The sequence below is a fragment of the Ixodes scapularis genome, unplaced genomic scaffold (assembly GCF_016920785.2).
Source record: "Ixodes scapularis isolate PalLabHiFi unplaced genomic scaffold, ASM1692078v2 PGA_scaffold7__128_contigs__length_106722199, whole genome shotgun sequence".
Taxonomy (NCBI): Eukaryota; Metazoa; Arthropoda; class Arachnida; order Ixodida; family Ixodidae; genus Ixodes; species Ixodes scapularis.
In genome coordinates, this window is record NW_024609882.1 from 77,350,066 (window position 1) to 77,375,611 (window position 25,546).

Genomic DNA, 25,546 nt, shown 5'->3' on the forward strand with positions numbered 1-25,546 from the left:
TTAATTGAGAGACACTGCATTCGGTGCAGGACATAGTTTTCTTCCTGCTCTGGACAGTGCCTTTAAAATAAAGCCGGAGGAGAAAAAAAAAAGCCCCATGGCCGAATAAAGGATGGAGACTATTGTAACAGCTCCGGGGTCGTCCTTGTTGTCGGGCTCCGCTGGAGCCAGGCGCCGACCAGGACATCAGGCAGAAGGAGCTCGGAAGCAGGGCCACTTTTGACAACGGGTTTACTTTACATTTGTACAGGGTCGAAAAACGGCATCAGAAGACCGGAGTCCCGAAGAAGTCCGCTTCTTTTAACGGGGCGCTCTTCCCTACATTCCCCACGTAGGGATTTCGTCTGGCTATGTCAGCCCCTCCCCCACCCACAGCGACACACCCCCGTCTCCGCCCGAAGACGCCATCAACACCATGCAGATTAGCTGTCCCAAAGACGTGTCCGCTTATCCCCCGAGGAGTCGGCGGTGTCGGCGCGGCGCGCTTCCATGATTGCAGCTGCTTCCTCTTCCGAAGGGAAAGTAATTGGGTGCGGGGCGCCCGACGGGTGGGGGTCCACTTGGGAAGTGCGGGAAAGAATGCATTGACATCGTGGGCCACTGTGGGATTCCTGGAAGGCCGAGTGGCTGGTCTTCTTCCCACGTTGGCAAGCCTCTTGAAAGGTCGCTGACCAGCACTTTCTTCTCGACGCGGACGCATGTCCTTGGGCTTCCTGGAGCCCAATGTGTTCCCGGAACGTAGAAATGCCTGGACGTTTTCCCCCGTCTGCTGGCTTCTTGGAAGGTCGCTTGGACGCCTGTGGGCCTCCAGTACGGCGTTCATTACACTATATCTTATAACCACATGTATAAAAACAAGATGTATTTTCGCCCACAAAATTGTATTTAATTACAATTGTATTTGAAATACCCATGTTTTAGTATTTAAATACACACGTCAAATACATTACCCAATTTGTAATTACTAAATACAAAATACACAAAGTATTTGAAATACGAATTCCAAATACTTGTATTTGAAATACTGCCCATCCCTGGTTCTGTGTTTTTAGAGTTTATTAATGAGAGCATTAACTGGGGTCCCATGGAGTGAGCCGACGTCATTAGCTTTGAAGCCGCGCCAAACGGCATCTTAACTCCTTTCTCCAAGTGAAGCTGGCTCCCAGCTTTAAAACCACATGAAAAGCCTAGCCAAACGGCACCTAGTTTCCCTGACCCCAAAAGAACGGAGAGAAGCCGATGGATTTCGGCTTCAGTCCCATTGGCTGGCGCACATCATAGTTTCAAAAATAGAGGCTTTCATTGGCCGCTGCACGTCAGTTTCAACAACCGCTACCCCATGGCGCTTCGTGTCTACTCTGTCGACTCGCCGGTAACACAAAGCATCCAAGGTCAGAGCAGCAAAGAGAGCGTGCAATCTGCCGTTGACGCAAATACGCTGCAGACGAAATAAGGGAGCAAAAGAATGACATGCATGTTTTCGCATTCACAACTCATAAGAAGTGCTTAAGTGTACTTGAAACCTTTTTTTTGGGGGTTTATTCTGTCTCGTAGGTTGTCTTTTTCTATGTAAATTGTTGGCCTTGGGCATGACTTTGGCGTTTATCGGGTCTTATGTTGAACAAAGCGGGACACGGATATGGGTTTCCCCAAACTCCGGGCAACATGTGCATGACCCAAATGCTGGAAGAATGTTCTGGTGCCTTTAAGAGAAGCAAACGGCACAATGGGCATATGGTTCCCAAAAAAACATGCAGCCTCCTGGACAGTTCGATGCAGGACGTGTTTCGAGTCAATACAAAGTAAGACTAGAGATGATCTCTTCTTGCGAAACTTGAGTTCCTTTTAATCAAGGACAGCTCTAACTCTGGGTTTTTCAGTATTCACGGAAAACATTGAACCCCACATATAAAGTGATGGGAGCAGCGTGGGACCTTACGTAGCAGGTGTTGCAGCAGGCAAAATAAAAATATTCACAGGGTCTCTTACGTTATCCCCAAGACGACTTGAAGGCGAAAACCCAAGCCTGTTACGCCAACAGCTTGCACCATCTGCAATGACTCCCCACGAGGCGTGCGCCTGTTTGGGCACATTGGTAGGATGCGCTGACGCCCTTTTACACATTTACTCCCTCTAGCGCACTCGTCCACTGTGGCATATCTTCCGACGTCTATGTTCCATTTTCCGCGCAACTATTTTACCGTCCAACTTTATCTAGACATCCACTTTTATGTGGCACCACGTGGTTGGCCTCTTTATATCGCTTTGTCATTCATACTAATTAGCCAGCTTATTTTGCTGAGTCATCCTTCTCAATGTGCTAAATCATCTTAATTCGCTTAGTCATCCACTTAATTCGCTTTGTCATCGTCTTTAATTAGCTTTGATCACTCTTCTTTCTCTTAAATTCCTCTTAATTCTCTTTATAGTTCTCAATTCACTTTCATTCCTCTTAATTCGCTTTGTCATCCTTCTTGATTTCATTGCCTCCAATTGGTCGGAGTGGTCATGTAAACGATTTCGTACCTCTCATGTCGCCGGCATGTTTTCGCTTAAGGACATTGAAGGTCGACTGAACGATGAGACATAAGGCTTTCGCCTTAATATTAGCTTGGAGCAGCCACTGACATTTTTGGAGCAGACGCCGACATCTGTTAGTCCGCCACCTGTGAATGAAAATGTGATTGCATCGCTAAATGAGTTTTTGTCTGATAATGATTGAGGTTCCTCTTTGATACTGTGTGGGGATTCCTGTGGTCTCCCTTCCCCGATGGCTGTGGTGTGATAACGGCCGCGGGTCGGAACGCTCGGCCTCTTTCACCGTGAGCTCCGACCTGTTCGTGAAGCGGTGGGTCCCCTGTCTTGGAGGGCCCACCCCTCACTCTCTCTCGGGGGGCCTCTTTCTGTTCCCCCGCTCGGGTGCGGATCACTGCTGACAGGCGAGGAGGTTTCGCCTCTTGTTTTCCTGCCTTCGGGGAAGGGACTCATCCGGTGATAATGAAAGAGATACGACGTGTGTCGGCAACTTCTCCGGTGCTTCCCTGATCTCGGCTCTCCTGAACCCCGCGTTTGGCAGATAAGGACCTTTTTTTACCATGCCGGCGCGGGGGGCATTTTGGAGTGGGACATTGTAGTTCTTTTAGAAGAGTGTTTTAATAAATGCTCTTGGACTCTGTCCCTACTCTGGTACGTGTGTCTTCTCTTCCGCTATATTCGAGGGAGACTAGGTAGACGATCATTGGCACCGACGGAGGTAATTGATCGAACCGACCCGCGGTCATGTAGCCCTAAACGGTGTCTATATTGCCGCGGAGATGTGGCGACCGCACTAGTAGGTTTGGCAGCTCCTTTGAGATTGCCGCCGCTGTTGAAATAACCCTTTGGTTACTCTATCGGTACCTCTGTTGGTAGCAATATCCCACATAAAATGGCGCCCAACGTAGGGCCACGACTTCCTTTATCATGGTCGTGGCTCCTGGCCTCCGTCCCGGCCCATGTCCGGCCTTATTTCTTTGATTGCCCCGTACCACGAGCGTCCTGATCTTGCACTTATAGTTGAGTGACTAATACTGAGTCGGTAACCCGCAATGCCACTCCTTTGAGCGAGCACAGTGTGATTCGTATGCGTGTTCCTGTTTTGAATTGGCGTGCGTCGAGCAACATTCGTTGTTGTGGGAGACCATTTGTTCTCCATGCTTGAGGCGAACCATTCACCTTTGTGTATTTGGGTTCCTAGCGTGCCACCAACAACTTGTCCTGAAGGGAAAATATATATAGAAGTATTAATAATGTTTTTTGAGAACCGGGTGGATGTTTGGTGGGGAGCGAGGCTTGGCAGAAAAGAGCAGCGAAGGATCAGCAGTGCAGTCTGGGAATTAAATCTGCACGTTTTTCTTTGACTCCGAGTAGTCGCGGAGAGTCGGATGGTACGCCTGCCAATAACGTCAATAGGTAGCTGGTACTGCTACTGACGGACTCCGGGATCCGGGCCGCGTAACCGTCGGTGTCAAAAAGCAGTTTGCACACTGTTGACGCGCGCGCTGTATTCACTGCTGGTAATGCAGTGGGTGCGGAGGGTTTTCTTCGGGAAAGATTTGTATCTGCTTGATGCCAACGTACCCCTGCAGCCTGTTGTTGTTTTCCAAGAACGACACTAGTTTTGCAATCATGGTGGTGGCGCTACGTGGTCTGAGGCGCACTGTGACAGTATCTGGGTGAACGAGTGATTCTAAGGATTCCGGAGGCTATGTTGCTCCGAAACCTGGGCGACATGTAGTCGGAGCACCCTCTGGCGATATCTGTCAGACTTGCGTGATTCAGGTGGAAGAGTGACTCTAAGACTCTCAGCAGTTATGTTGCTCTGAAACTTGGCATGCCTCAAAAGAAGGGTCCACGCCGTTGTGAGCCCTTGATCGAGCCGTATTGAGTGCAAGACACGTTTTTCTAGCCTTGGTAAGTTAGCTAGCTCAAATATTTGGCGAAGCTAGCAGGTTTGAGCGTGTGGCTTGCGGCCCCTTTTGTCTTCCTCCTTGGAGAGCAAGATGGCGGCTATTTTGCGCACGAACTTGCGTTTTCCCCGCTCAGACATGCATCCATGGCGGTTTGCTTCTATCTACCCCTTTGAAGTCCCCGTATCCATTTACCTCAACTTCAGGAGACTGGCCAGGTGCAGACTGTTATCTGCTTTTGGCTACTTGCAGTCAATGGACTTTTCTGGCAACTATAAAACCGGGTATTGTAGGCAGCCCCTGTGTTAGCTGCTTGAGCAATAGATTGAGAACTCGGCGTTTTTCCTAGACGCTCTCCCCCCGTGTCCGCATTAAGCTAACTGAATTAGTTTGCTTGGTATGTAGACGCGTTTCGAATGGAGGGGCCCCCTTTTATGGCTTCTCCTTCCGGTGTTGAAGTGGGTCACTCTGGAATGTGTCCTGTGGCCGTTCGTTGGGTCTGTTTCCCAATGGAGCGCCTTTCTGTCACCGTTGACAAACTGGCCGCCTTTTTTGCGGTTTTGTCTGTTTGCTCCTGCCCATTTTGCCGCCTTTGCGGCCCGGCAGACGAGCGTCGGTTGCGCGTGCCCCCCTCGGTTGGAGGCTACGGCGCCCCTTTTCCCTTTGGGGAGAGCTGCGGCCGGCTTCGGTTGTCTGCTGGCATTACGACTTCGCAGGTCTTCTCCGAAATCGTCCACCCCCTTCACCAACACACTGTGGCCGAGATGGCGCCGACCCCCAGAGCGGCATATCTTTGGGACTTCCCCAGCTGGTCTCTGCTGGTGGGCGGTGGTAGTCGGCCTTTCTGGTGCTGCCGCCTTCACGACCGCCTCACCGCCCTCCACCGCAGCCAGCTCGTACCGCGACACCAGGACCCAGCTGCATCAGCACGGTGCCTGTGATGCTCTGCGGGGCTGTGGCGGCGACTGTCAAGTGTTTGGGAGAACTTTCCTTTTCTTTGGCCTGTGCTCGAGCTGTTGACGGCGGACACTGTGAAGACGTGCGCTGGGTGTCGCATGCATTTGTTGGGGGTGCGCATAGAGATCATAGTTTTATTTTTTGAGAGCAGGTGGGCCTCCTTTATTCTTTATCGAGACCCACCTACCGTTTTGAGGAGGGGGGGATGTGGGGATTCCTGTGGTCTCCCTTCCCCGATGGCTGTGATAACGGCCGCAGGTCGGAACGCTCGACCTCTTTCGCCGTGAGCCCCGACCTGTTCGTGAAGTGGTGGGCACCGTCTTGGAGGGCCCACCCCTCACTCTCTCTCGGGGGTACCTCTTTCTGTTCCCCCGCTCAAACGCGGATCACTGCAGACAGGCGAGAGGGTTTTGCCTCTTGGTTTCCCGCTTTCGGGAAAGGGACTCAACCGGGTGGCCGCAAAAGAGATAGGATGTGTATCGGTGACTTCTCCAATGCTTCCCCAATCTCTGCCCTCTGGAACCCTGCTAAAATGTAATCAATAGAAATTCCCCCCCCCCCCCCCCCCCCCTTGGTTTATGAGCACCGAACTTGAGATTCAAATTTCATAAACTGCCAAAACAAGCACCCGCAAATATTATGAAAACCTACTCTTGCCAGTGCTTGAGAAGTCACACTGCGGCTTAGCGGTGTTTGAACCGCCAAGTTGGAATTCACCGCCCTTTCGATTGATTGCTGCGCTGGAACTGCATTGACTAACATACTTCTTCAAATATAAACCCATGTTTTTTCCCCCTTTCTCAGCACAGCTTTTTAAAATTGGAGGACAACCTACAGTCAAGATCAAAGAAGGTCGTCCTGCAAGAGTACCGAGCACAATTTCTGAGCCAATCGCTCTAACCCAAACACTCCCCGCGTCGGCCACTGCTCCTAGTACTCGGTGCAAAGCAGCAACGCTCGACACACGCGTACTGGTGCGAGACCGTGGATATTGAAGGAGGGGGTGCAAGTGCCACGGTACGCATGTAGCCACGATATGGAGGCATGTCGCACATATAATAATCAAGAGATATTATCAGATGCAAAAGACATCAGTTCTGTCTTGTTACAGTGGCCACTATCCCACTGTTTTGCACACTTTTCTTGCGACTCTTAGCTCCCGACATCGTCTGGAAATTCAGAAAATTACCGGGCCAGCACGGTTGACGAGCAATCAACACTTTGTTTCGTCTTAAGTCAAAGCACAGGCAATGCTATGAGCCAAAGGGACCAATCAAACGGCATCAAAAGAGCAACATTATGGAATTTGTCATCTACCTGTGCGTTCTCTTTCACTGGCTAAACCAACCAAGCGCAGTCCCTAGACTTGCGCTTTTAGTATGTCTGCGATATGTTTGAGCCTTCGACTGCACTCCAACCTAAGATAAAACAAACTATACGATGGGTAGGGTAGATGCCGTGAAACACGCATTGGTACCATTTTCGTTGCCTTCTACTTTGATTATTAGAATCAACCAATAATAAAATATTTTTATTTTTGCTTTAAGTTTACGTTGGCGCAGGTGCGGCACAATTTTTTTAGCAAAAATGGAGCTTTGTCGCAAGATGCAGCAGACTCGTTCATGGTGCAAATGACACATCAACCATCACTGCATATAAAATAATGGCAAGCGAGTGTGCAGGCTCCAGAAACACCCAAGTTGAAGTCTATACACATGTCGAAGGTATGGCCCCCCAAGGCAACGAAAATCGTGCGTTGCTGCCTCGGATTTACTTGGGCACACCAACGGTTCAGCTGAACATAGAACACCGAAGGGAATGAACCTGGTACTAAATGACACGCACACAAGATGCTGAAAACTGCCAAGAGCAGGCCTAGTGCAGATGCTCCGATTACATGCGACTAGCACGTGCCAGGTGCAGATGAAACTGCAGTGTTTTCCTTTAAATGATCTCAAGCTCCAGGATCCACACAAAGAAAAAACAGAATGAGGCATGCCAGGTGTGGCGTGCTGCATTACGCAGTCACAATCAAACCGGTCACTGGCACGGCAACGACTACTTCTTGTTCTTACGAACTGAGCGGTCCTTCTTTTTCTTGGAGCCAAGCTTTCCTTTAACCTTTGGCCTAGCCAATGACAGGGGCTTGGATACTGCTTTATCTAACGGCAGCCTGGCAATCCGGCGCTTCTTCAGCAGACCTTTCTTGTCGATGGCCTTCAGTGCCTTGCGTTCTTCGCTTAGTTTGGGTAGAAGTAACTCTCCCTGCTTTGTCAGGTACCTGCCAGAGAACCCAGCCGGAAAAATGGGCCTCCTGAGAGCCTGCGTAAGCTGTGCCTGCATGGCCCTCAGCCTCCTCTTCTGGTCGGCAGTCTTCTTCTCGTCTGTGTCCGCGAGCATCCTTTTGTCCAAGTCGATGTCCATCTCTCTCGCAGCACGCTGCAGCCAGCTGTTCTCGTAGGTCTGCCGCTTTACCTTGTGACTCTCGGCCTCAAACCTCCTCGCGAGGCTCACACGGTCCAGGACAGCCTTGAGGACATCCGAGTCCACCGGAAAGTCTGGGAGGTCCTCTTCCCTGCCGAGGGTCCTGCAGATCTTGCGGTATACCGGCAGCTCCCGTGGCTCCATGAGCATCACGCTGAGTCCGTCGCTGGCGGCACGTGCTGTCCGACCGCTGCGGTGCACGTAGACCTCCGCGGTCCGCGGCACTTGGAAGTGAATGACGTGCTCTATGCCCTCGATGTCCAGACCTCTTGCAGCAACGTCCGTCGCCAGTAAGAGTCCCGTCGGACTGCTGCGGAAACGGTCGAGGTTCTTGAGCCGTTGTCTCTGCTGCATCTGTGCGTGTAGCGGAAGCGGACTGCACTGAAGCAAATCAAGAACAGACACAAGCCGACGGACGCTGTCAATACTGTTGCAGAAGACTAGTGTTCTGCCAGGGTGGGCCAGCAGGAAGTAGTACAGCCGGCTGTCCTTGTCTTCTATCGAGGAGCAGACGATACGAGACTCCCGCAGAGACTCCGCAGTGCCGAGCTTGCGGGTCAGGTCTACCACCTTGGGCTTGGCGCTGACCCCGATGATGCGCATCAACTGCTCGAGCTTGTCCTTCTCGGAAAGCTTGCGCTTCCTCGCCTTGTGCTTCAGTCGCTGCGGTAGGTCATGAACCATGGTCAGGGTGGCGGAGAAGACGAAGTTCTGGCGGCGCTTGGCACCGTCCACCCTGTCGGCGTTCATGAGGGCCAGGAGTCGGGTGAGGTCTTCAAAGTGTCCCTTCTCGACCATCCGGTCCGCCTCGTCGATCACCAGGTAGCGCACGTTACTCACGTCGGACAGGTGCGGGGTGTTCTGGTCGACCAGCTCCCACAGGCGGCCGGGGGTGGCCACAACTATCTCGGGCCGGCGCTTGAGCAGCCGCAGCTGCTTGTCTGCGGACAGCCCGCCGATGACGTTGACGACGCCGATGCCCGTGTACTTGGCGGCGGATTGCAGATGTTGCTTGACCTGGATGGCCAGCTCTCGGGTCGGCGTCAGCACGAGCGCCTGGAGGGACATTGGGCCGTCACCGATGCGGGCCTTCTGCTCCGCGATATGATGGAGGATTGGGATGCCGAAGGCTAAGGTCTTGCCGCTCCCAGTCTCGGCTGCACCCATCACGTCCATGTGGTCGCGGATCGCGGATGGCAGCGTCTGCGCCTGGATCGGGGTCGGCTGCGTGAAGTTGAGTTCCGCCAGCGCCTTCAACACGGGTTCCGGCACGTAACAGTTGAGCCACGCCGACATGTCCTTCTCGTCCTGTTCTTGAACCGGAATCTCGTCATTGCTTTGGTGATCGGCGGCGGTCTTGGGCTCACTGCGTTTTTGTTTGTCTGCTTTTCGTTTTTTCTTTTTCTTGGTCACTGTTTGCTCTGCGCCACCCGCACGCTTGGCAGAGGCCTGCGGTTCCCCCTGTCGCACGATGTCATAGCTGGAGAGTTCTTCCAAGCCCGAAAAACCTTCCCACTCGGGCCCATCGAAGGTGGACGAGTCGACGTCGACGGCCTTCCAGTCAGATTTCGCCCGAATTACAACTGATTTTTGCTTCATTGTGGCACGGGAGCACCGAAATAATAAACGATACACTGGTACTGTACGAACTTAAAGTCTGTTTTAGTAGATTTAACAAGAATTCATCAGCTCACCACGAAACACGACAGCTCACCATGTGCGCCCGCTCTTGCGTCACGTGACCGTAGAGTCAGTAGAGTCGGTAGAGTTTGGAGCAGGTTTGGAGAGTCAGGTGGCCCTTTAGCAACTGTCCTTATTGATCAATTTAAATCAAACTATACTTTATGTAGCAGTTATATTATTTTTTATGTTTACTTATGAGTGAAATTTTTGTAATGCCAGTTTTATGCTTTTTACACTTTGTACAAGGGCTTTGTACAACATCCGTCTCCATCCAGATCCAATCCAATCCTAGGTCACATCACTGATCTCTTCTCCAATCCTTTTCGCGTGTCGCGTGGAACCGGCGGAGTGGCTGTTTCGCGGGCGTTGCGGTTCCCGTGGTTCTTGACCGCGTCCTGACCTTGCTCGCCGTCCGCTTCGCCAGTCTCAGGTCAGCTAGCCGGAATGGCGCCCCTGCTGAAGCCCAAAGAGTCCGAACACTTGTACGCGGGTGACTACGTGCCCAACGAAGCCCGGAGCCGGAAAGGAATCAACGCCGTACTCCTCGGACCGCCGGGCTCGGGCAAAGGAACTCAGGTGAGCGGCACAACCTGTTCGTCGCAAAAACATCAAAACAACCTATAAAAGAAAAAAAAAAAAAAAAAAGAAAAAGCAATGTATATATATATATATATACATACATATATTTTTTTTGCTGTTTTATTTGATTAATGCTTTGTCGTATCAGTGCTCACTCAGTGCTCTGATATTCGAATATTCGGCGTCATTCACGACCTTCACAGTGCAAGGAAAAGCGACGACAGCCGGTTCTCATTAAACCTTTCTAGAAATATCGCACCAAATTGGCTTAATTTATCTCTAGTTTTAAAATGCGGTATAAATACATCAGAAATATAATTCAGAACACCTTTTTTCAATGTAATGAATTTTATAGGACATTATTGGTCATAATTCATTGCCCAGTGGAAAGTCTTAAACATTGAAATAATTTCTTTGAAAAAGCAGTAACAAGTCAAGATCGCTGTCATCTCCATCACTCAACGAGCAAAACAGGAAGTCAACTTCGCCATCACTGTCACCACCATCGTCCGCGGAATTTGAAAAATTTCCCTCTTTACACCGCCCATGTGATACCATTTTTGTATTCCCAGAGCAGCTTAGTTTTATATTGCTAGAAAACGAAACTATATGCTACACTTTGTTTCATACTTCCAGTAACTTTGACAGCTTAAAGGGGCCCTGCAACAACTTTTTGACTGGTTTTTAATTTGCACCGAACCTGAGCGCACTGAACGTAGTAACTTAAAGAAACTTTTCCTTTTTTCAAATTTTGCTTTATTTTAAAAGTTGTAAGCAAATTAGAATTACAAAAACAAGCAGAAAATAACCTCCCTCATGACGTAGTAGATCCTGGCTTGAGTGGCCGTCAACTAGAGGAGTAGTAGTGAGCTCATTGAGCGCTCACGGCTGCTGCACTCCGTGTCGACGGCTCGAGAGGGCGCCACCAAAGCATGTGTTGGATAGGCTGTATGAAGCGGTCGGCCAGGGTGGCTTGCATTGCATTTGCTGCGCGATTAAAGACTAATTCGGCATAGCACTTCATTGTCCACAATCGACAGCAAACACGGCGTCAAGATCAGTTCAGAACGGGAGCCACTTCGCACTGCCACACCGCCAAATGGCCAGCCAAGCCCGCGCCAAACGCCTTCGGGACGTTCGGAACCGGTCGGATCCTCGAGCCCGTATACGACCGCGACGCCGCCGCGTACATCCGGGACCTTTCTACGCTCGTCGTTCGTTGGAGCCTCATCTCACTAGCCCTTTCTAGCATGCGCCGTTTTTTCCGCCCCTTGGTGGCGGGTTTGTCGACAGGTCTTTTCTTGTTTCCGTACATTATGAACTGCATTTGTTTCTTTTCTACTCTAAAATACTGAACAAAAACTCTTTTTCATACATAATTGAAACGGTTCGCGACACTTATATTTTGTATCGACTAAACAAAAGCTTTTAGCGGCTCTGACCAGTAGTAAGCCCGGGACTAAAGACGTCACATATTTGCGCGCTTTCGGCAACGCGGGTCGCCCTCGTAGGTGGAGAAGGTTTCCGCATCGTCCGGTTAAAATATGACTCACTGATATTTAGTTACTCTCTCCGTGCCCGCTCGCTTGCCTGAACCCCGAGAGACGTGGAAGGTAGACACTTAAATATGATTGCAGGGCCCCTTTAAGAGTAAAGTGGAAACTCCTCCCACTTTTTCTACTTCAGCAGAGTGAACGCTGGGAAGGAGGCAACCTCCTCTGCAGCGTTCGCTCTGCCACAGGTGAGAGAGGTGGGTGGAGCTTCCACTTTACTCTTAAGCTGTCAAAGCTACTGGCTCAGGTGCATGGCTTCACCTATGATTTTGTTTGTGCGAGAACGTATGCAAATGATCTGCAAGGTCAAACACCATGCTTGCACCAGCAGCCTGGGGTTTGACAGCAGTTGAACACTCTAAAAGAGGCAGTGTGGCTTAGTGTTCCTGTTTCAATTGAGGGAAAGCTCACCGGCCTTTTGACGGATCTGGAGAAACCGGTGCACCGAGCATTCATTCAACTGAAGTATGTTTGGACGCCATATGTGCGTGCAGTTATTCTGCACTTCGCTAAGAGAGAAATCAGTTCTTTTTTTTTTTGTTTATCTTGCATACTCTGTTGGTTGCACGACTAAATTACAATAATTCCTATTTAACAATACTTAAAAGATAACCGGAGTAAAATGTAACCATGCAGTGGTATTAGACTGCAGCTTTGATAGTTTCTGGGTTGTTGTTTGTTGAATTGCATTTCACGTAATGGCTGGCGCTGCATTACCTGTGTTTTTACATTTGACCCTCTATTTTCGAAGGTACATTCTTAATTCCTGAACTTTTTCAATCGAAAAATGAAAAGCTGTGCCAGATTTAAATATGGCAATAGTAAGGTGAGACGGTCAATGTGAAATTGGAATGAGAGCTGCTGCGGCGCGTCCTTCTTTGAAATGCGTACCGCCCGCGTGAAAGCTGCCTGTATACCTTTTGGTTCCAGTACTGCTCTACAATGATAATGTACACCTTGCATTACTAATGAATTCAAGGCAAGTTTTTATGCAGGTCTGTCAAGACTAGTGGGCTTTCTCTCTGGGTTTGGTGGTACCCTTCTAGTATTGGGATCGCAATACCAGCGAAAATGTGAGGCTAAAATAGGAAACAAAATGCCGTCATATTCATAGACTCATAGCACAGACTAAAGTGTGCAGCAAAAAAACAAAACAACAAAGACGTTGCTACCTATTCATGGTTAACCTGAGACATTAATAATACGGAACTAACAGAACACTGAAGTCTCAAACACAGCTTTGAAGTTTGACAAAAAATCGCCTTATATACATGTTCATACCTTTGTCAGTAATTCAAAACACCTAGTCACCCAAGCTACACAGTGTACCTTAACTTCAAACAATACGGATGAATGGCACACGAAAACCGAAACACAAAAGAGCAGGACAAAAAGAGGCGGTGCTATGCATTTACAGTTTAATGTCACAACCAAAATACAGATGCATCAATATGGCCTTACTAGCCTTTTGCACCATTAAACTCGTGATCAATAAGACATATGTGTACTTTCTAAGTAGACTTGCTCGGTTTGCAGATGCACTAAAGTGGGACCATAGAACTTGATAGATAGCACAGAAGGGAAAAGTGTGAACTACGACCATTAGCCTCATAGGCAATAAGCGTGTCGCTGAAATTGCATAATAATAATGTAATTTCACAAGGGCGAAAAGGATTGTCATGTTTCCATACCACAGGGGACTGCTCCAGGCCATGGTTGCTTTAAGAGCTTCCATGAACAGAAACCATCCATAGATTATGCGACTCTATTTGTGTTTGGTCATCATGTTGGCTAATTGCTGATTTCATATAAAGCCTTCTAAAGCGAGACAAATCAATACGATTGGGATATGCGTAGAATGGTCACAAAAGGAAAGTGACAACTGGGCTGACTTCAATTGCCGGAGGGCTGAGTTCAGCCCTCATCAGGATGGCACTAAATAAAAAACAAAAAATTTGCATAATTTTTTTTAAAACTATTTTTAGAGTATGTTAGAGCACATTCTTCACTGTATGTTAGAGTACCTTGACTCTCACTAATAAAAATTATTATTATTATTGCTACCATTAAAACTTGTGCAACCTTCGGCAAGTTTGGCTTAAGCTGATTACTCATTGCAAAGATATATCTTTTTGTCGTTTGTTCCTCTTAGGGGAGGGAATGGGTAGCTGAGAAGTTGAGCAAATGTGACCCTTGTGGACACCTTTTTTTCTTTAAAAATCTGGTGCTGATGCCTGTCTCATGCTTTATGAATCTGCAGTGTCTAGTGCGAGCAGTAGTTAGTCGAACTGAAAATGAAAAACCAGTTTCATGGACAGTTAATTTTGTTAGAGCAAGCACGCGCAAGCTCAACCCTGCAAAGAGCGTCCGTCTAGCCTGCAGTTGTCCTTGGAGGACACCGGCATTTAAAACAGAGTCGGTTATTAGTCGCTTTCTATGACGCTAGAAAAGAAACAATTGCTGAGCAACTTTTTTTTCACTCCAACAGTATACTTGGTTTAGCTTAAGTTCGAGCGTGGCCCTCTGCAGTTGACAGGACCATCCGGTATTCACCGTCTTTCTGTGCGTGCTCCTCTGCCGGGTTGTCCTATGAAGCGGAGAGAGCGCGCCACGACATTGCGCTTTTTGCACCGTTTGGTTGGACCTTCGGGTCGTAGCATCGGCCGCGCTCAGACCTAGTGTGAAATGCAGTATAATGATGTTGGCACCATTTTTCGAAGTGCCATTCTTTATTATATAAGAAGCGAAAACATGGTCACTGTGGCATCGACTACGGGTTATCGCATGTAGTACTATCCAAGAGGACAAGTCTGTACGTGCAGGTGGATTTGCAGAGAGCAGTTTGTGTATATTACTTTCATCCCTAAGTGTAGTTAGAGGTATGTGCTCGCCAAACCAATCAGTTGTCTCCCTTTCATCACCTGGCCCTACCCTCTGCGTGTGGGTAAAGGTGGGAGCGTGGTCACGTGGCGAAAGAGAGACGCGCGACTTGTCCAACGAGCACATAGCTTCTGCCACACTTTCAACTTGGAAGTGAAGGCCACCGGAAGTGAAGCCAACGGTGTGGAGATCATGTCCCTCCACACTTCTGACTTCACCTCTGGTGGACTCATGTGGCCTCCAGAAGCTTCCTACCTCCATGGTTGCCTAGGACCGACATCACGAGATACGCTGATTGGTTCTCATTGCTGGCTTTTCAATGTGTGGTCGAGTCATGCCACTGCATCTTTTTCTCTTGCAGGCACCTCTACTCAAAGAAGAATACTGTGTCTGCCACCTGTCCACAGGTAAGTGTCTCATTTGCATTAGTGACATAGGCTTGAATTTCGTATGAGCCTTGACATTTGGGTTTTGTCTTCAAGTCGGAATGAATGCGGCTTGGTTTTAATTCTGTTGCTTTTAGCCAATATTTTTTTAGTCTTTCGGATGGAGGACAGTTTGTCTACGTTTTTCTTGCGTCTTGCTGATTCAGTAGCACTTGCTAAGCTGTTCTGGATAGGTTAGGTTAGAAGCTAGCAGACAAAACTCATTCGAGAACATCACAGTGAGTCTTGGCAACTCCTGCCAAGTGCCTATCGTCAGTGCTAATCTGGAATATTGTTGGGAGAATTTGACCACGACCTTGCAAAGATTAGCGACATTAGAGAACGGGTTTTTTTTACTTTGTCATGTGTGTTCTGAGGTCCCAGACGTAACTTTTCGGTGTGCCTGTAGCTCTTTTACTTCATTGGGTGTTGCACAACTAAAAATAAAAGCTCTAGAAATAAAAACAGGATTTCTGTTCTTTTCGAGCTAAAAGAAGGTCACTGCCCCTGGTGGCACGGTCTTACTATTTTAAAGGAGCAATGCAACAATTTTTGTACTTTGCGCAAATACCGCTTAAAACGGATCCCTAATGTTAATGACCTATGAAACACGCGTTCGTTTTTCACCCCACGCAATAGAAGTCCCAGAAAAAAATTAAAGAAAAACGGGCAGCGTTTACCCCCTCAACTCGCAGCCAGAACAAGCGGCCATGTGATCTGGAGCCGATTATATGCCGCCAGTGTTGATCATAGCCACGCGCTGGGGTTGGCAAAGCGGAGGACACGCGCTGAGTTCCAGACATTGTTATGGCTCGGCTGTTGTCGTCGTTGCAGCGATTGGACACGGGTCACAACCCGAATGCTTCTTGAGCTAGCAATTGTCACGAGCCCAAGTCGAGTGCCCACGCAATGCTCGGGTCCAATCTATGAATCGCATTCAAATATCGTCACTTGGGTGTACTGCGATCCCCGAGTTACGTCATCAAATTTTGCAAAGGAGAGATTGAATGAAAATGATCGCTTTTGTCCTTGAAATTACACCGCAACAAAGGAGTTTCTTGGCCAGTGGCGTTGCGTATGAGTATCCTTGAGTCCCAGGTTTGCCAGTAAGCTCATGTAGAGAGGAAAACATTCCAAGTGAATATCGTTGCACAGCTCCTTTAATAGTTTACCGCCTTTGTTTCTCTGAAATTAGAAAGTGAAAACTCTAAAAAGCCAGGGGATCGGCCCTCAAGTTTTACTTTATCATTGGCTTTTGTTTCCCTGGAAGAGCGGGGAGGAACAAAGCGTCGTTATCAGGCGCCGGCAATGACACCTCGGCCGAGTTGTAGAATCTCCCAGTTCTTTGTTGTTTGTTATCTTAGGAATGTCTGGAAAGCTTGTCTGCTATGTTGTGCACACTTTTTGATAGCTCCTATAGACAAGCGTCTGCTCTGATCCATAGGCACAACCATGTTTGTTTAAGCTGACGCCATAATGCAGGGGAGGCTGCACTTTTTGTGAGACTCCACTTCTTTAGAAACCTTCACATATATTGTAGTGCAAGAACATCAGAAATGCATAGTCATGAAGCTCCAAGAACAACCCCTATGCCAAGAGTTCTGTAAAAAGCAAAAGTCATGTTTTATGTGCAGCCCCTCTCTTCACAAGAGCCTGTGCTTGAGATTATCGTTTCCCACTTTTAATGCTGGAGGCTAGGATTTTGGACACTGGTCTATACTCTGTTCACTCCTAAACTTAAACTGTGGTGGGAGCCACACTCTCGCCAGACCAACCAACTGCCTCCCTTTTAATGCCTGACCGAGCTCTCCACGCGAGGATGTGGACGAGAGTATGATCATGTGACGAAGGATTAATGTATGACTGGTCTAAAGCACTCATGGCTTCCTCTGCAGTCTCAGCTTAGGGGTGAAAGGAGTATAGACAATTTTTTGTCTACACTTGGTCTTTGGAAGCAATGCCCGATCACTTAAAAACATCTTTTGAGACAGAAACGCAATTGTCATAGGTTTAAAGAGAAGCTGAAGAGGTTCTTGAAAAACGAGGTAGACGAGAATTTTAGAGTATTTTTATTTCGTAAATCTGAATATCACTTTTGTTTTCTCCGAAGGTGTCACTAAATGCCAGAAATCACGAAAAACCTCCGACCAGTCGTTACATCATTAACGAATCTTTCGGCCGCCAAACGCGCGTCGCTCGTGTGGGCAGCACTCAAGCGACATGCGAGCGTGTGGTGCGATTGTAACCTTGCCAGGTATATTTCCCTGCACCGACACCAGTCGTGTTTTTCTGACCTTTTTGAAAATGGCAAGAGTGCGCGTTCAGAGCTCTGATAGGTGCTGAAGATGCGCAAGAGCAGAGATTCCGAAAACTCGTTTCATGACGTTACGCTTCAGGAAGGAGGGGCCTCGGCAGTACTTTGAAAATGATTTTCTGCAGCCTCCGTGCATCAAACTGAAAAGTAATCTCAATATTCATGATCCTGGAGTCCCAATGAAGACTATTTGAGTGGTTTTACTCAAATACAGAACCTCTTCAGCTTCCCTTTAAGCGCGGCGTCCTTCCACCCAGGGGACCTTCTGCGGAGCGAGGTCCGCTCAGGCTCTGCCCTGGGCCAGGAGCTCAAGGCGACCATGGAGAGTGGGGCTCTGGTGAGCGACGACGTAGTGGTACGCCTGGTCAGCAAGAGCCTCGACGCCCCAGAGTGCCGCAATGGATTCCTCCTCGATGGGTTTCCGCGCACCGTCGTGCAGGCCGAGAAGGTGGGCGCCGAATCACCACTGTGTGGTGTGCGTTCGAAACCTTGGATCAGCTGTCGTACTGTGAAAAAAGATTTGGTGGTCTTGACAAAAAGGTGTGTCCACGGAATAAAGGATGCGCGCTGGCAATATATGAAAGCCTCTATTATGCGACCTCACTTCGAGGATCGCCGACAACCAGTGTTAGGAAGTACTTAAAGTACTACTTGAAGTAGGCTCGGAAAACTTGAACTTTACTTGAAAACATTTTGGTACTTTCCGAGGAGAGTACAGTTCCCGACTTCAAAGTATATTCCCCAAATTTGAAAACAAACAAATGGTGTATCGTAGTGTGAAAACGCGCTATCGTCTTTCGAAACGTCTGATAATTTCTCTGAGTAAAGTAATGGCTGCTATGAGATTGATAAGTTAGCTCTGTTAAATAGGTTTTCAGCAAGAGTAAAGCAACTGTTCCATTTACGAAAATAACTGATGCACTCCCGTTTACCCCTGGGGGAATGCATACCAAAAAACACTATATATGTTCTCTATAAGGTCATCATGAAAGATTGTGTTAAAAAGTACATAAGTATATTGTATTTATACTGCTTCAACTCTGTTGTGCCTGGTGTACTTGCAACTTTACTGGAAATACATAATTTCTGGTTTACTTTGTACTTAAAGGGAAGATGGGGCACTTCTACATTTGAGAAAAAACGCATGAATTGCGTTCATTTGGCCTTTAGAATAACAGATATCAAAATTATATTTCAATGCGACGCGCCGGAGAGCCACAAGAGCAATTTCAAAATAGGGCTGAAGCCCCGCCCCCCTAGCCTTGGGCAGCCAAAAGAGCCGTCGATGACGTCACGGACAGCGACTGTCTTTCGCGTTTTTCTCGCGTTTACCAATACTTACGCAGCAAATGGTTTGGGTATTCGGGTTCACGGGGTAAAAATACAGTAGAATTCACTTCTAACTCATTTTTTCCAAGAAGCTCCGTAGCTTCCCTTTAAAGGGGCCCTGCAATCATATTTAAGCGTCTACCTTTTTCTGCGGTTTCGACGTCTCTTGGGGTTTAGGCAAGCCAGCAGGCACGGAGGGAGTAACTAAATATCAGTGCGTCATATTTTAACCGGACGACGCGGAAACCTCCTCCACTTACGAGGGCGACCCGCGTTGCCGAAAGCGCGCGATATGTGACGTCTTAGGTCCTGGCCTTACTACTGGTTAGAGTTGCTAAAAGCTTTTTTTTAGTCAAGATACAAAATATAAGTGTCGCGAACCATTTCAATTATGTATGAAAGTAGTTTTTGTTGAGAATTTTAGATCAGAAAAGAAACGAATACAGTTTATAAAGTACGGAAACAAGAAATGACCCGTCGACATACCCGCCACCAAGCGGCGGAAAAAACTGCGCATACTAGAAAGGGCTAGTGGCATCAGGCACCGACGAACGGCGAGCGTAGAAAAGTCCCGGGTGTACGCGGCAGCGCTGCGGTCGTATACCGGCTCGAGGATCCAACTGGTTCCGAGCGTTCCAAAGGCCTTCGGCGCGGGCCCTGCTGGCGATTTGGCCATTTGGCGATATGGCAGCGCGAAGTAGCTCCTGTTCTGAACTGATCTTTACCCCGTGTTTGCTGTCGTTTGTGGCCAATGAAGTGTTATACCGAAATAGTCTTTAATCGTGCTGCAAATGCAATGTGAGCCGCCCTGGCCGCCCGCTTCCTACATCCTATCCAACTCATGCTTTAGTGGCGCCCTCTCGAGCCGTCGACACGGAGTGCGGCAGCCGTGAGCGCTCGATAAGCTCACTACCCTTCCTCTAGTTCACGGCCGTTTAAGCCAGGACCTATGGCATCATGAAGCACATTATTTTTTGCTTGTTCTTGTAATTCTAATTTACCTATAACTTTTAAAATGAAGCGAAATTTGAGAACAGAGAGGTTTCATTAAGTTACTACGTTCAGTGCACTCAGGTTCGGTGGAAATTAAAAACCACTCAAAAAGCTGTTGCAGGGCCCCTTTAAAAGTACTTTTTAGATCTACTTTACCCAGCACTGCCGACGACCTTGATGACGTTGGGTCCCTTTATCGGCAGCTGTCCGTGCACATGCAGTTTTGTGTGAATGAATATTTTATGCGTCTTCGGCGTCATCCTTTCACCTTCAATTATTGCAAGCTCCATTTTTAACCTCCGTCACCGCCATTTACTCGTCCGTCTACATTCACCGCATCTTTACTCTACTATCACTCGGTGTTGTGGGCTTCCTCGACATTGGCCACTGGCCTTTTGGTGCCGTCATGCTTGACCTGCTTGGGAAGATTGATTTGGTGTTTTTAAAATGGTGATACTGGAATGGTGCGACTAGCCAGGAACAGAGAGTGGGTTTTGAAAAGCTTCAATTTTCACGTTGACATGTGCCTAGCGGGGGTTCCAGATGTGGAATTCATGCTCAAGTTTTGAACAAATTATTGATTATTGGTATCTTATCTTTGTTAGGAAGAGCAGAGCATGAACTGTGTTTCGGGTTGCCCAAACAATCATTCCGGACGATAGCTATGTCCAAATGTGGTCTTTTTCTGACAGACGTGAACTGACATTACGATGGTGTTGGTGAGGCAGAGTGGAGTTGACTAAATATTATTTGCTTAAATCGAATCGGAGCCTAGTAAAAACCAGGCTGCGTTTCTGCAGCGCTTTGCTGCTGACTACGTTGAAATGCGACGGCACTTCTCAGTCTCTTCTGCGAAGGTCATATTTCGCCGATTAAGTTGAGACGACCCTCGTTCCCTCACTCGGCCCTCGGTGATAGCAGAACGAGCCTCTTGCCTTTTTGCCCCTAGCCAGACTCTGTTCTCTTTCTCGGCTTCTCACTGGCACAACGAATACGCCGAGCCTCGGTGAACCGCCACCCGTGTTCAAGTGATGTCCTCTTTGGCCTGCTTTCTTGCGTGGCAATGCGAAGATGACTGGAGCACCTCTCCAGGGACCATGTCACTTCTATCGTAGACTCCTTTTCGAAAGTGTCCCCTCTGTTGGAAGCTGTGGAATTGCTGCACAACGGTGGACACAAGCGCGGGCTCCTTGCGTACTGTTGTGCGTCAATTCTGCACGAGCCCCCGTGTGGTGGGAGTAGAAGTAAGGGCAACCCCATGTGCCGCCTGCACATTCTGTGGTGTTGGTTTGTAAAAGAAGTGTTGTATCTAATATCATAAGCATTGCTTTGCAAGTTTCCCCCTTATCACAGCGGTTGGGTGCCAGGCTCACAATCTTGCATCCTCGATTCAGTTCCCCTTGGTGGATGTTTGGAGTTTTGAGCTTTTCAATTTATCCACTTATCACTCTCCCACACATGTCCATTTGTTTCCTGTTACAAGTTCGAATTTTCCAGGGGGCTGCTGAAGAAAATGCTATCCCCTTCAAATAAGGTCCACAAAGTTGGATTTGTTACAAGTCAAGCAGCCGTGTTGATCCACAATCAGCTATGTTACTGGGGTCACCTTGTGTAAAAGAACGTCACTTGCTTGAAATTTGTCGATATAAAACTGTCGTTTACAGAAAGTAAAATGAGAGAATCATCATCCAATTACAGATTACTGGTGTACGATGAAAAGAGCAGGTGCTCTGACAACATAACCCCGAGGCATTCCTAAAGCTGTGACAGTACTCTAAGCACATGTTGGTTAAGGGGTACTTCGCCGATTTTTTGTGCCACCCAAACCAACTACATTTTCTGAATACCCGGGCATACCTCTTTCTGGCATGCTGTGTAGTATCTCTTCATTCTAAAGGATTATTGATAAAATGGCAAATGAAGCTGATGCCAAAACCAACATTGGAATTTCCGAGCACTTTCTAGCAGCATGACGTCACTGGCAGGCAGATTGCAGCTTGAGAAGGCTGTTTAGAAAATGGAATGTGCCACGCCTTGGTTTCATGCTACTGAGCGAGTGTCGAGTAAGCTTGCACGGCACCAACCACAGCATTATTTTCGCGCCATCAAACTTGTAACCTGTTGGGGAACAAGTTCTACTGCCTAAACAGTGAACTTGAGCCTTTACTGGCTTACCTTTTTCAGTGTTGCCAGTGGAGACTTTCAGCTTGAAGGAATGATGAGAACCGAAAAAGCAATCGGTTAATTTGTTTTAAAAAGATTAATTTTGCATAACATTTGGAATACAAGTATGGCTACATCAATCGGTGTGTCAAGCTCCTTTTGAGGCGAAACTGCAAACCACGGAAAAAGTCTGCTGAAGTTGAAACGTGGTGCATGTGCACCTGCGTGCAGCTGGACGAGATGCTGGAGAAGAGGCGCACCCCCCTGGACTCCGTGGCCGAGTTCAGTATCGACGACAGCCTGCTGATCCGGCGCATCACGGGACGGCTGACCCACCTTCCCAGTGGCAGGTCCTACCACGAGGAGTTCAACCCACCCAAGCAGCCCATGACGGACGACGTGAGTGGCCTGCATTTTCGTGCTCCATATGCCGCTGAGCTTGGAGTGCCCAGGCTTCACCTGTGTGTGCTCATTGGACTAGCCTTACGTGCATTTTAGAGCGGGGTCGGGCGGTTAATAGACCTTTTTCAAATATCTGAGCCATCTAGTGGCAGTCTCAAAACCTCCAATGATTGATTCCGCACTGATGGCGCAGGACAATAAGATTGCCCAACTTTGAGCACCCTCGACTTTGTAAAGCGAAAGCGATGTCCAAGGACCAGCTTGTTGGAATAAATTCGCCGCTTTCTACTTCACAATTTCGACTGCTTTCGCTTGTCCCGTGTAGTGCTGCCATTGAGGCCTGTTCACGCATAGACCACAACGCTACCTCGGCGCAATCATCGGCGCTCGAAACAGCGCCGATCTTGCTGGTGCAGTCTTGACTTTGTGTGCTATTATTAGAGATTCAGCACTGACATAGTGCTGCTTCAGTGCTGTTCCTAATGTCGATTTAGCACTGTGATGTACAATTAAACTACTACCTTTAGGGCATCTGTTTTGGCACTGGACAGGGTGGATGGACGGACTTTAAAAAAAAAAAAAAGGCCTATTGGTCTGACAAATGCATGGTTCCCATTACACTGTCAGCTTAGGGGTGAACAGAGTATAGCACCTCCCTCCCTCGCGCTCTTGTTTTGCCGGCCAATCTGTGCTTGCCTCAGGAGTGACAGATTACGGTAGGCTTGCGATAATTCAAACTCGCATATTTCATGCTTCTGGTTCATTCAAACAGATTTCAAGATTTTGGTTGTCCTGCTATGTTTTCGATGCAATTCATACTTTTTCTGGCAGCCTTGTTGAGCACGCTTCTTTCCGAGCACCAGTGTGCTTCGGAGAAGCAAAACCTGTGGAGCTCGCTTCTGCAGGTGTTGCTTCCCCACAGTGCACTGGTGCTCGGTAAGAAGCGCACTCAACTGGGCTAGTAGCCCACAAAAGACAACCTTTTTGCTGGACGAACAAATTTCATTTTGCCCCAAGGCGTCATGTGCTGTCTCAAGTGTCCACGATGGGCAACATTTTTGGAAGACGAAATCACATACATTTCACCAATGTTGCGTGTGTGACGTACCCACTTATGATTGGTAAGCCTGTGTAGAAGAAATCATCAAATATATGCTTTCTATATGTAGCCATCCTTAGAACAAATCATAATTTGGTCTTGCATCATATTTGGATGAATTTCTAATTCAAACTTCCAATACTTCATACAAAATTTATGACTTCCTGGAGTTTGAATGATTGAGTCTACTATTTCGCTGGTAAGGCACAGGTGGCTGGCTAGTGAGCGGCAGAGCGAGACGTTATTGTCCAGGCTATTTTACACCGCACTTGAAACGCAGGAAGTCACATTTTTGAATTGTAGCTATCACTACTTGTGCCCACTCACTTCACATTAGGCAACGAAATGACGGTGTCCACACGACAAACAAGGGACTGAGCGTCTATGCTTTAAGCCAGTGGTTCTCAAATGGGGGTCCCCGGACCCTTTGGGGTCCGCGAAGGCATCCTAGGGGTCCGCGAAGCCCTGTCTCCCGACAATAAAAGTTGTCTTTTATTAGATTAAGAATAAACGTCCCAGTATTCGGGTACGTTTTCTCGTGTATATAAGAGAAATCTACTTCATACTAGCCCTTGGTTATTTCCATTTATTAAATCACTATCATATTAACCAATAACTTTTCCTTCCCCTCACCACGAACGGGGTTCCCATCATCTCCGCCGATCCACAAGGGGTCCGCGAAATATCAGTGTTTGAGAAACACTGCTTTAAGCCTTGGGCTCACAGACTGGGTTTTTAGGAACCCAGATGTTCCCCATGGCACTCTTGGGGGAGTCACACTAACTCCCAAATTTCCTTGACCTCCCTACTCCGAAGTAAAATATTATTTTCCAGTCCAATACTATTTCAGCAGATATGAGTCAATCCACTCCCTGGTATGTCCGTTATATTTTACAAGTTCCGTACGTTATATTTTACAAGTTCCGTACACATCTGTACTGCTCTGTTGCAACACTGCCTAGAGGGGGAAGGGCTCCTTGGCTCTCACTAGAGGGATATGATTGTTAATTGAGATTAAGGAGTCTGAGAGACATTGCACCAAGTGTAGCCTATTTAACAACCCTAGACTGGCCCTGGGAAGACATTTCTTGTAAAAATGTGCTTTGGTAGGACGTGGCTTGTGGGGATATTCCTTGCGAGAGGTCATGCCTCACGGTGTCATGCCTTGCAAGCAGGGGCCTTGTGAGGACAGGCCTTGCGGTGACATGCCTTGCAAGGACATGCCTTCTGAGGACTTGTTGCATGAGGACAGCCCTTGCAATGACATACCTTATGAGGATGGGCCTTGCAATGATGTGCCTTGAGAGGACGAGCCTTGCAGTGATGTACCTTGCAATGGGAGAATTGCCAGGAGGGACATTGCAATGACATGCCTTTTGAGGACAGACCTTGCATTGACATGCCTTCTAATAACGGGTCTTGCGAGGGCATGCCTTGCAATGAAATGCCCTGTGAGCACAGGCCTTTGGCTGTACCGCATGCTCATCCTCTTGCTAGGTGACTGGCGAGCCTTTGGTGCGGCGGTCGGACGACAATGTGGATGCCCTGAAGAAGCGACTGGAGGTGTACCACAAGCAGACATCGCCTCTGGTGGGCTACTACCAGAAGCGGGGGCTGCACACCCGGATTGACGCGTCCCTACCACCCAAGGCAGTCTTCGAGAACATCCGCAAAACCTTTGAGGCTGCCAAGAGCAAAGACTACGTCCTCTTCCTCTGATTTGTTGGGGGGCAAATAAAAGCAGTTGCTGTTTGTTCTGGGTTGACTCCCACCAGAACAGGCAGCACAGAAACGTTGCCTGTTTCAAGTGCGCTCTTGTGCCTTTTGAAGCCACCTTGGCCCAGTTATCTGGAGTTGCAGGACTTTCTGAAGGTAACCTCAAAAGCTGGTTCACACATACAGTGCAGTACTAAGAGCAGCACTGACTTGAATGTAACTTAGCACAGATGCAGCACTGCATCACTTGTATAGCACAAAGTCAGCACTGCACAGCAAAGCCGGTGCTGTGTCTAGTGCATCAAAGCACTGTGATGTATGTGTGAACAGACCTTAAAAAGAAATTGAAGCTGTTTTGTGTTTGAGTAAAAACACTTAAATCGTCTTCATTTGGCCTCCAGGATCACGAATATCAGGATTATCTTCCAATTTGATGCATGTAGGCTGCAGAAAATCATTTTCAAAGCACCGCTGAAGGTCCAAAATCATAACATAAGTTTTCGGAATCTCCTCTCAGCGCC

At 48.1% G+C, this 25,546-nt stretch overlaps 2 protein-coding genes across 2 annotated transcripts; one reads left to right on the forward strand and one right to left on the reverse strand.

Annotated features, from left to right (window-relative positions):
- Nucleotides 1-6,918: 6,918 nt before the first annotated feature.
- On the reverse strand, nt 6,919-9,640 carry LOC8029212 (ATP-dependent RNA helicase DDX24). Its single transcript, XM_029968448.3, has one exon. The coding sequence runs from the start codon at nt 9,486-9,488 to the stop codon at nt 7,464-7,466; it is 2,025 nt and encodes a 674-aa protein (XP_029824308.2). The 5' UTR covers nt 9,489-9,640; the 3' UTR covers nt 6,919-7,463.
- Nucleotides 9,641-9,872: 232 nt separating this feature from the next.
- Nucleotides 9,873-25,116, forward strand: LOC8029211 (adenylate kinase). The gene is made up of 5 exons (XM_029968449.2): nt 9,873-10,148; nt 14,946-14,991; nt 17,581-17,771; nt 22,040-22,207; nt 24,807-25,116. The coding sequence occupies exons 1-5, from the start codon at nt 10,017-10,019 to the stop codon at nt 25,026-25,028; spliced, it is 759 nt and encodes a 252-aa protein (XP_029824309.1). The 5' UTR covers nt 9,873-10,016; the 3' UTR covers nt 25,029-25,116.
- Nucleotides 25,117-25,546: the final 430 nt, after the last annotated feature.

Excerpts from the sequence above, each read along its gene's own strand:
- LOC8029212 (XM_029968448.3), bottom strand. The coding sequence starts at position 9,488 with ATGAAGCAAAAATCAGTTGTAATTCGGGCGAAATCTGACTGGAAGGCC.
- LOC8029211 (XM_029968449.2), top strand. The coding sequence starts at position 10,017 with ATGGCGCCCCTGCTGAAGCCCAAAGAGTCCGAACACTTGTACGCGGGT. Across the intron at positions 10,149-14,945 it reads GCTCGGGCAAAGGAACTCAG|GCACCTCTACTCAAAGAAGA; the intron begins GTGAGCGGCACA and ends TTTCTCTTGCAG. Across the intron at positions 22,208-24,806 it reads AGCAGCCCATGACGGACGAC|GTGACTGGCGAGCCTTTGGT; the intron begins GTGAGTGGCCTG and ends TCCTCTTGCTAG.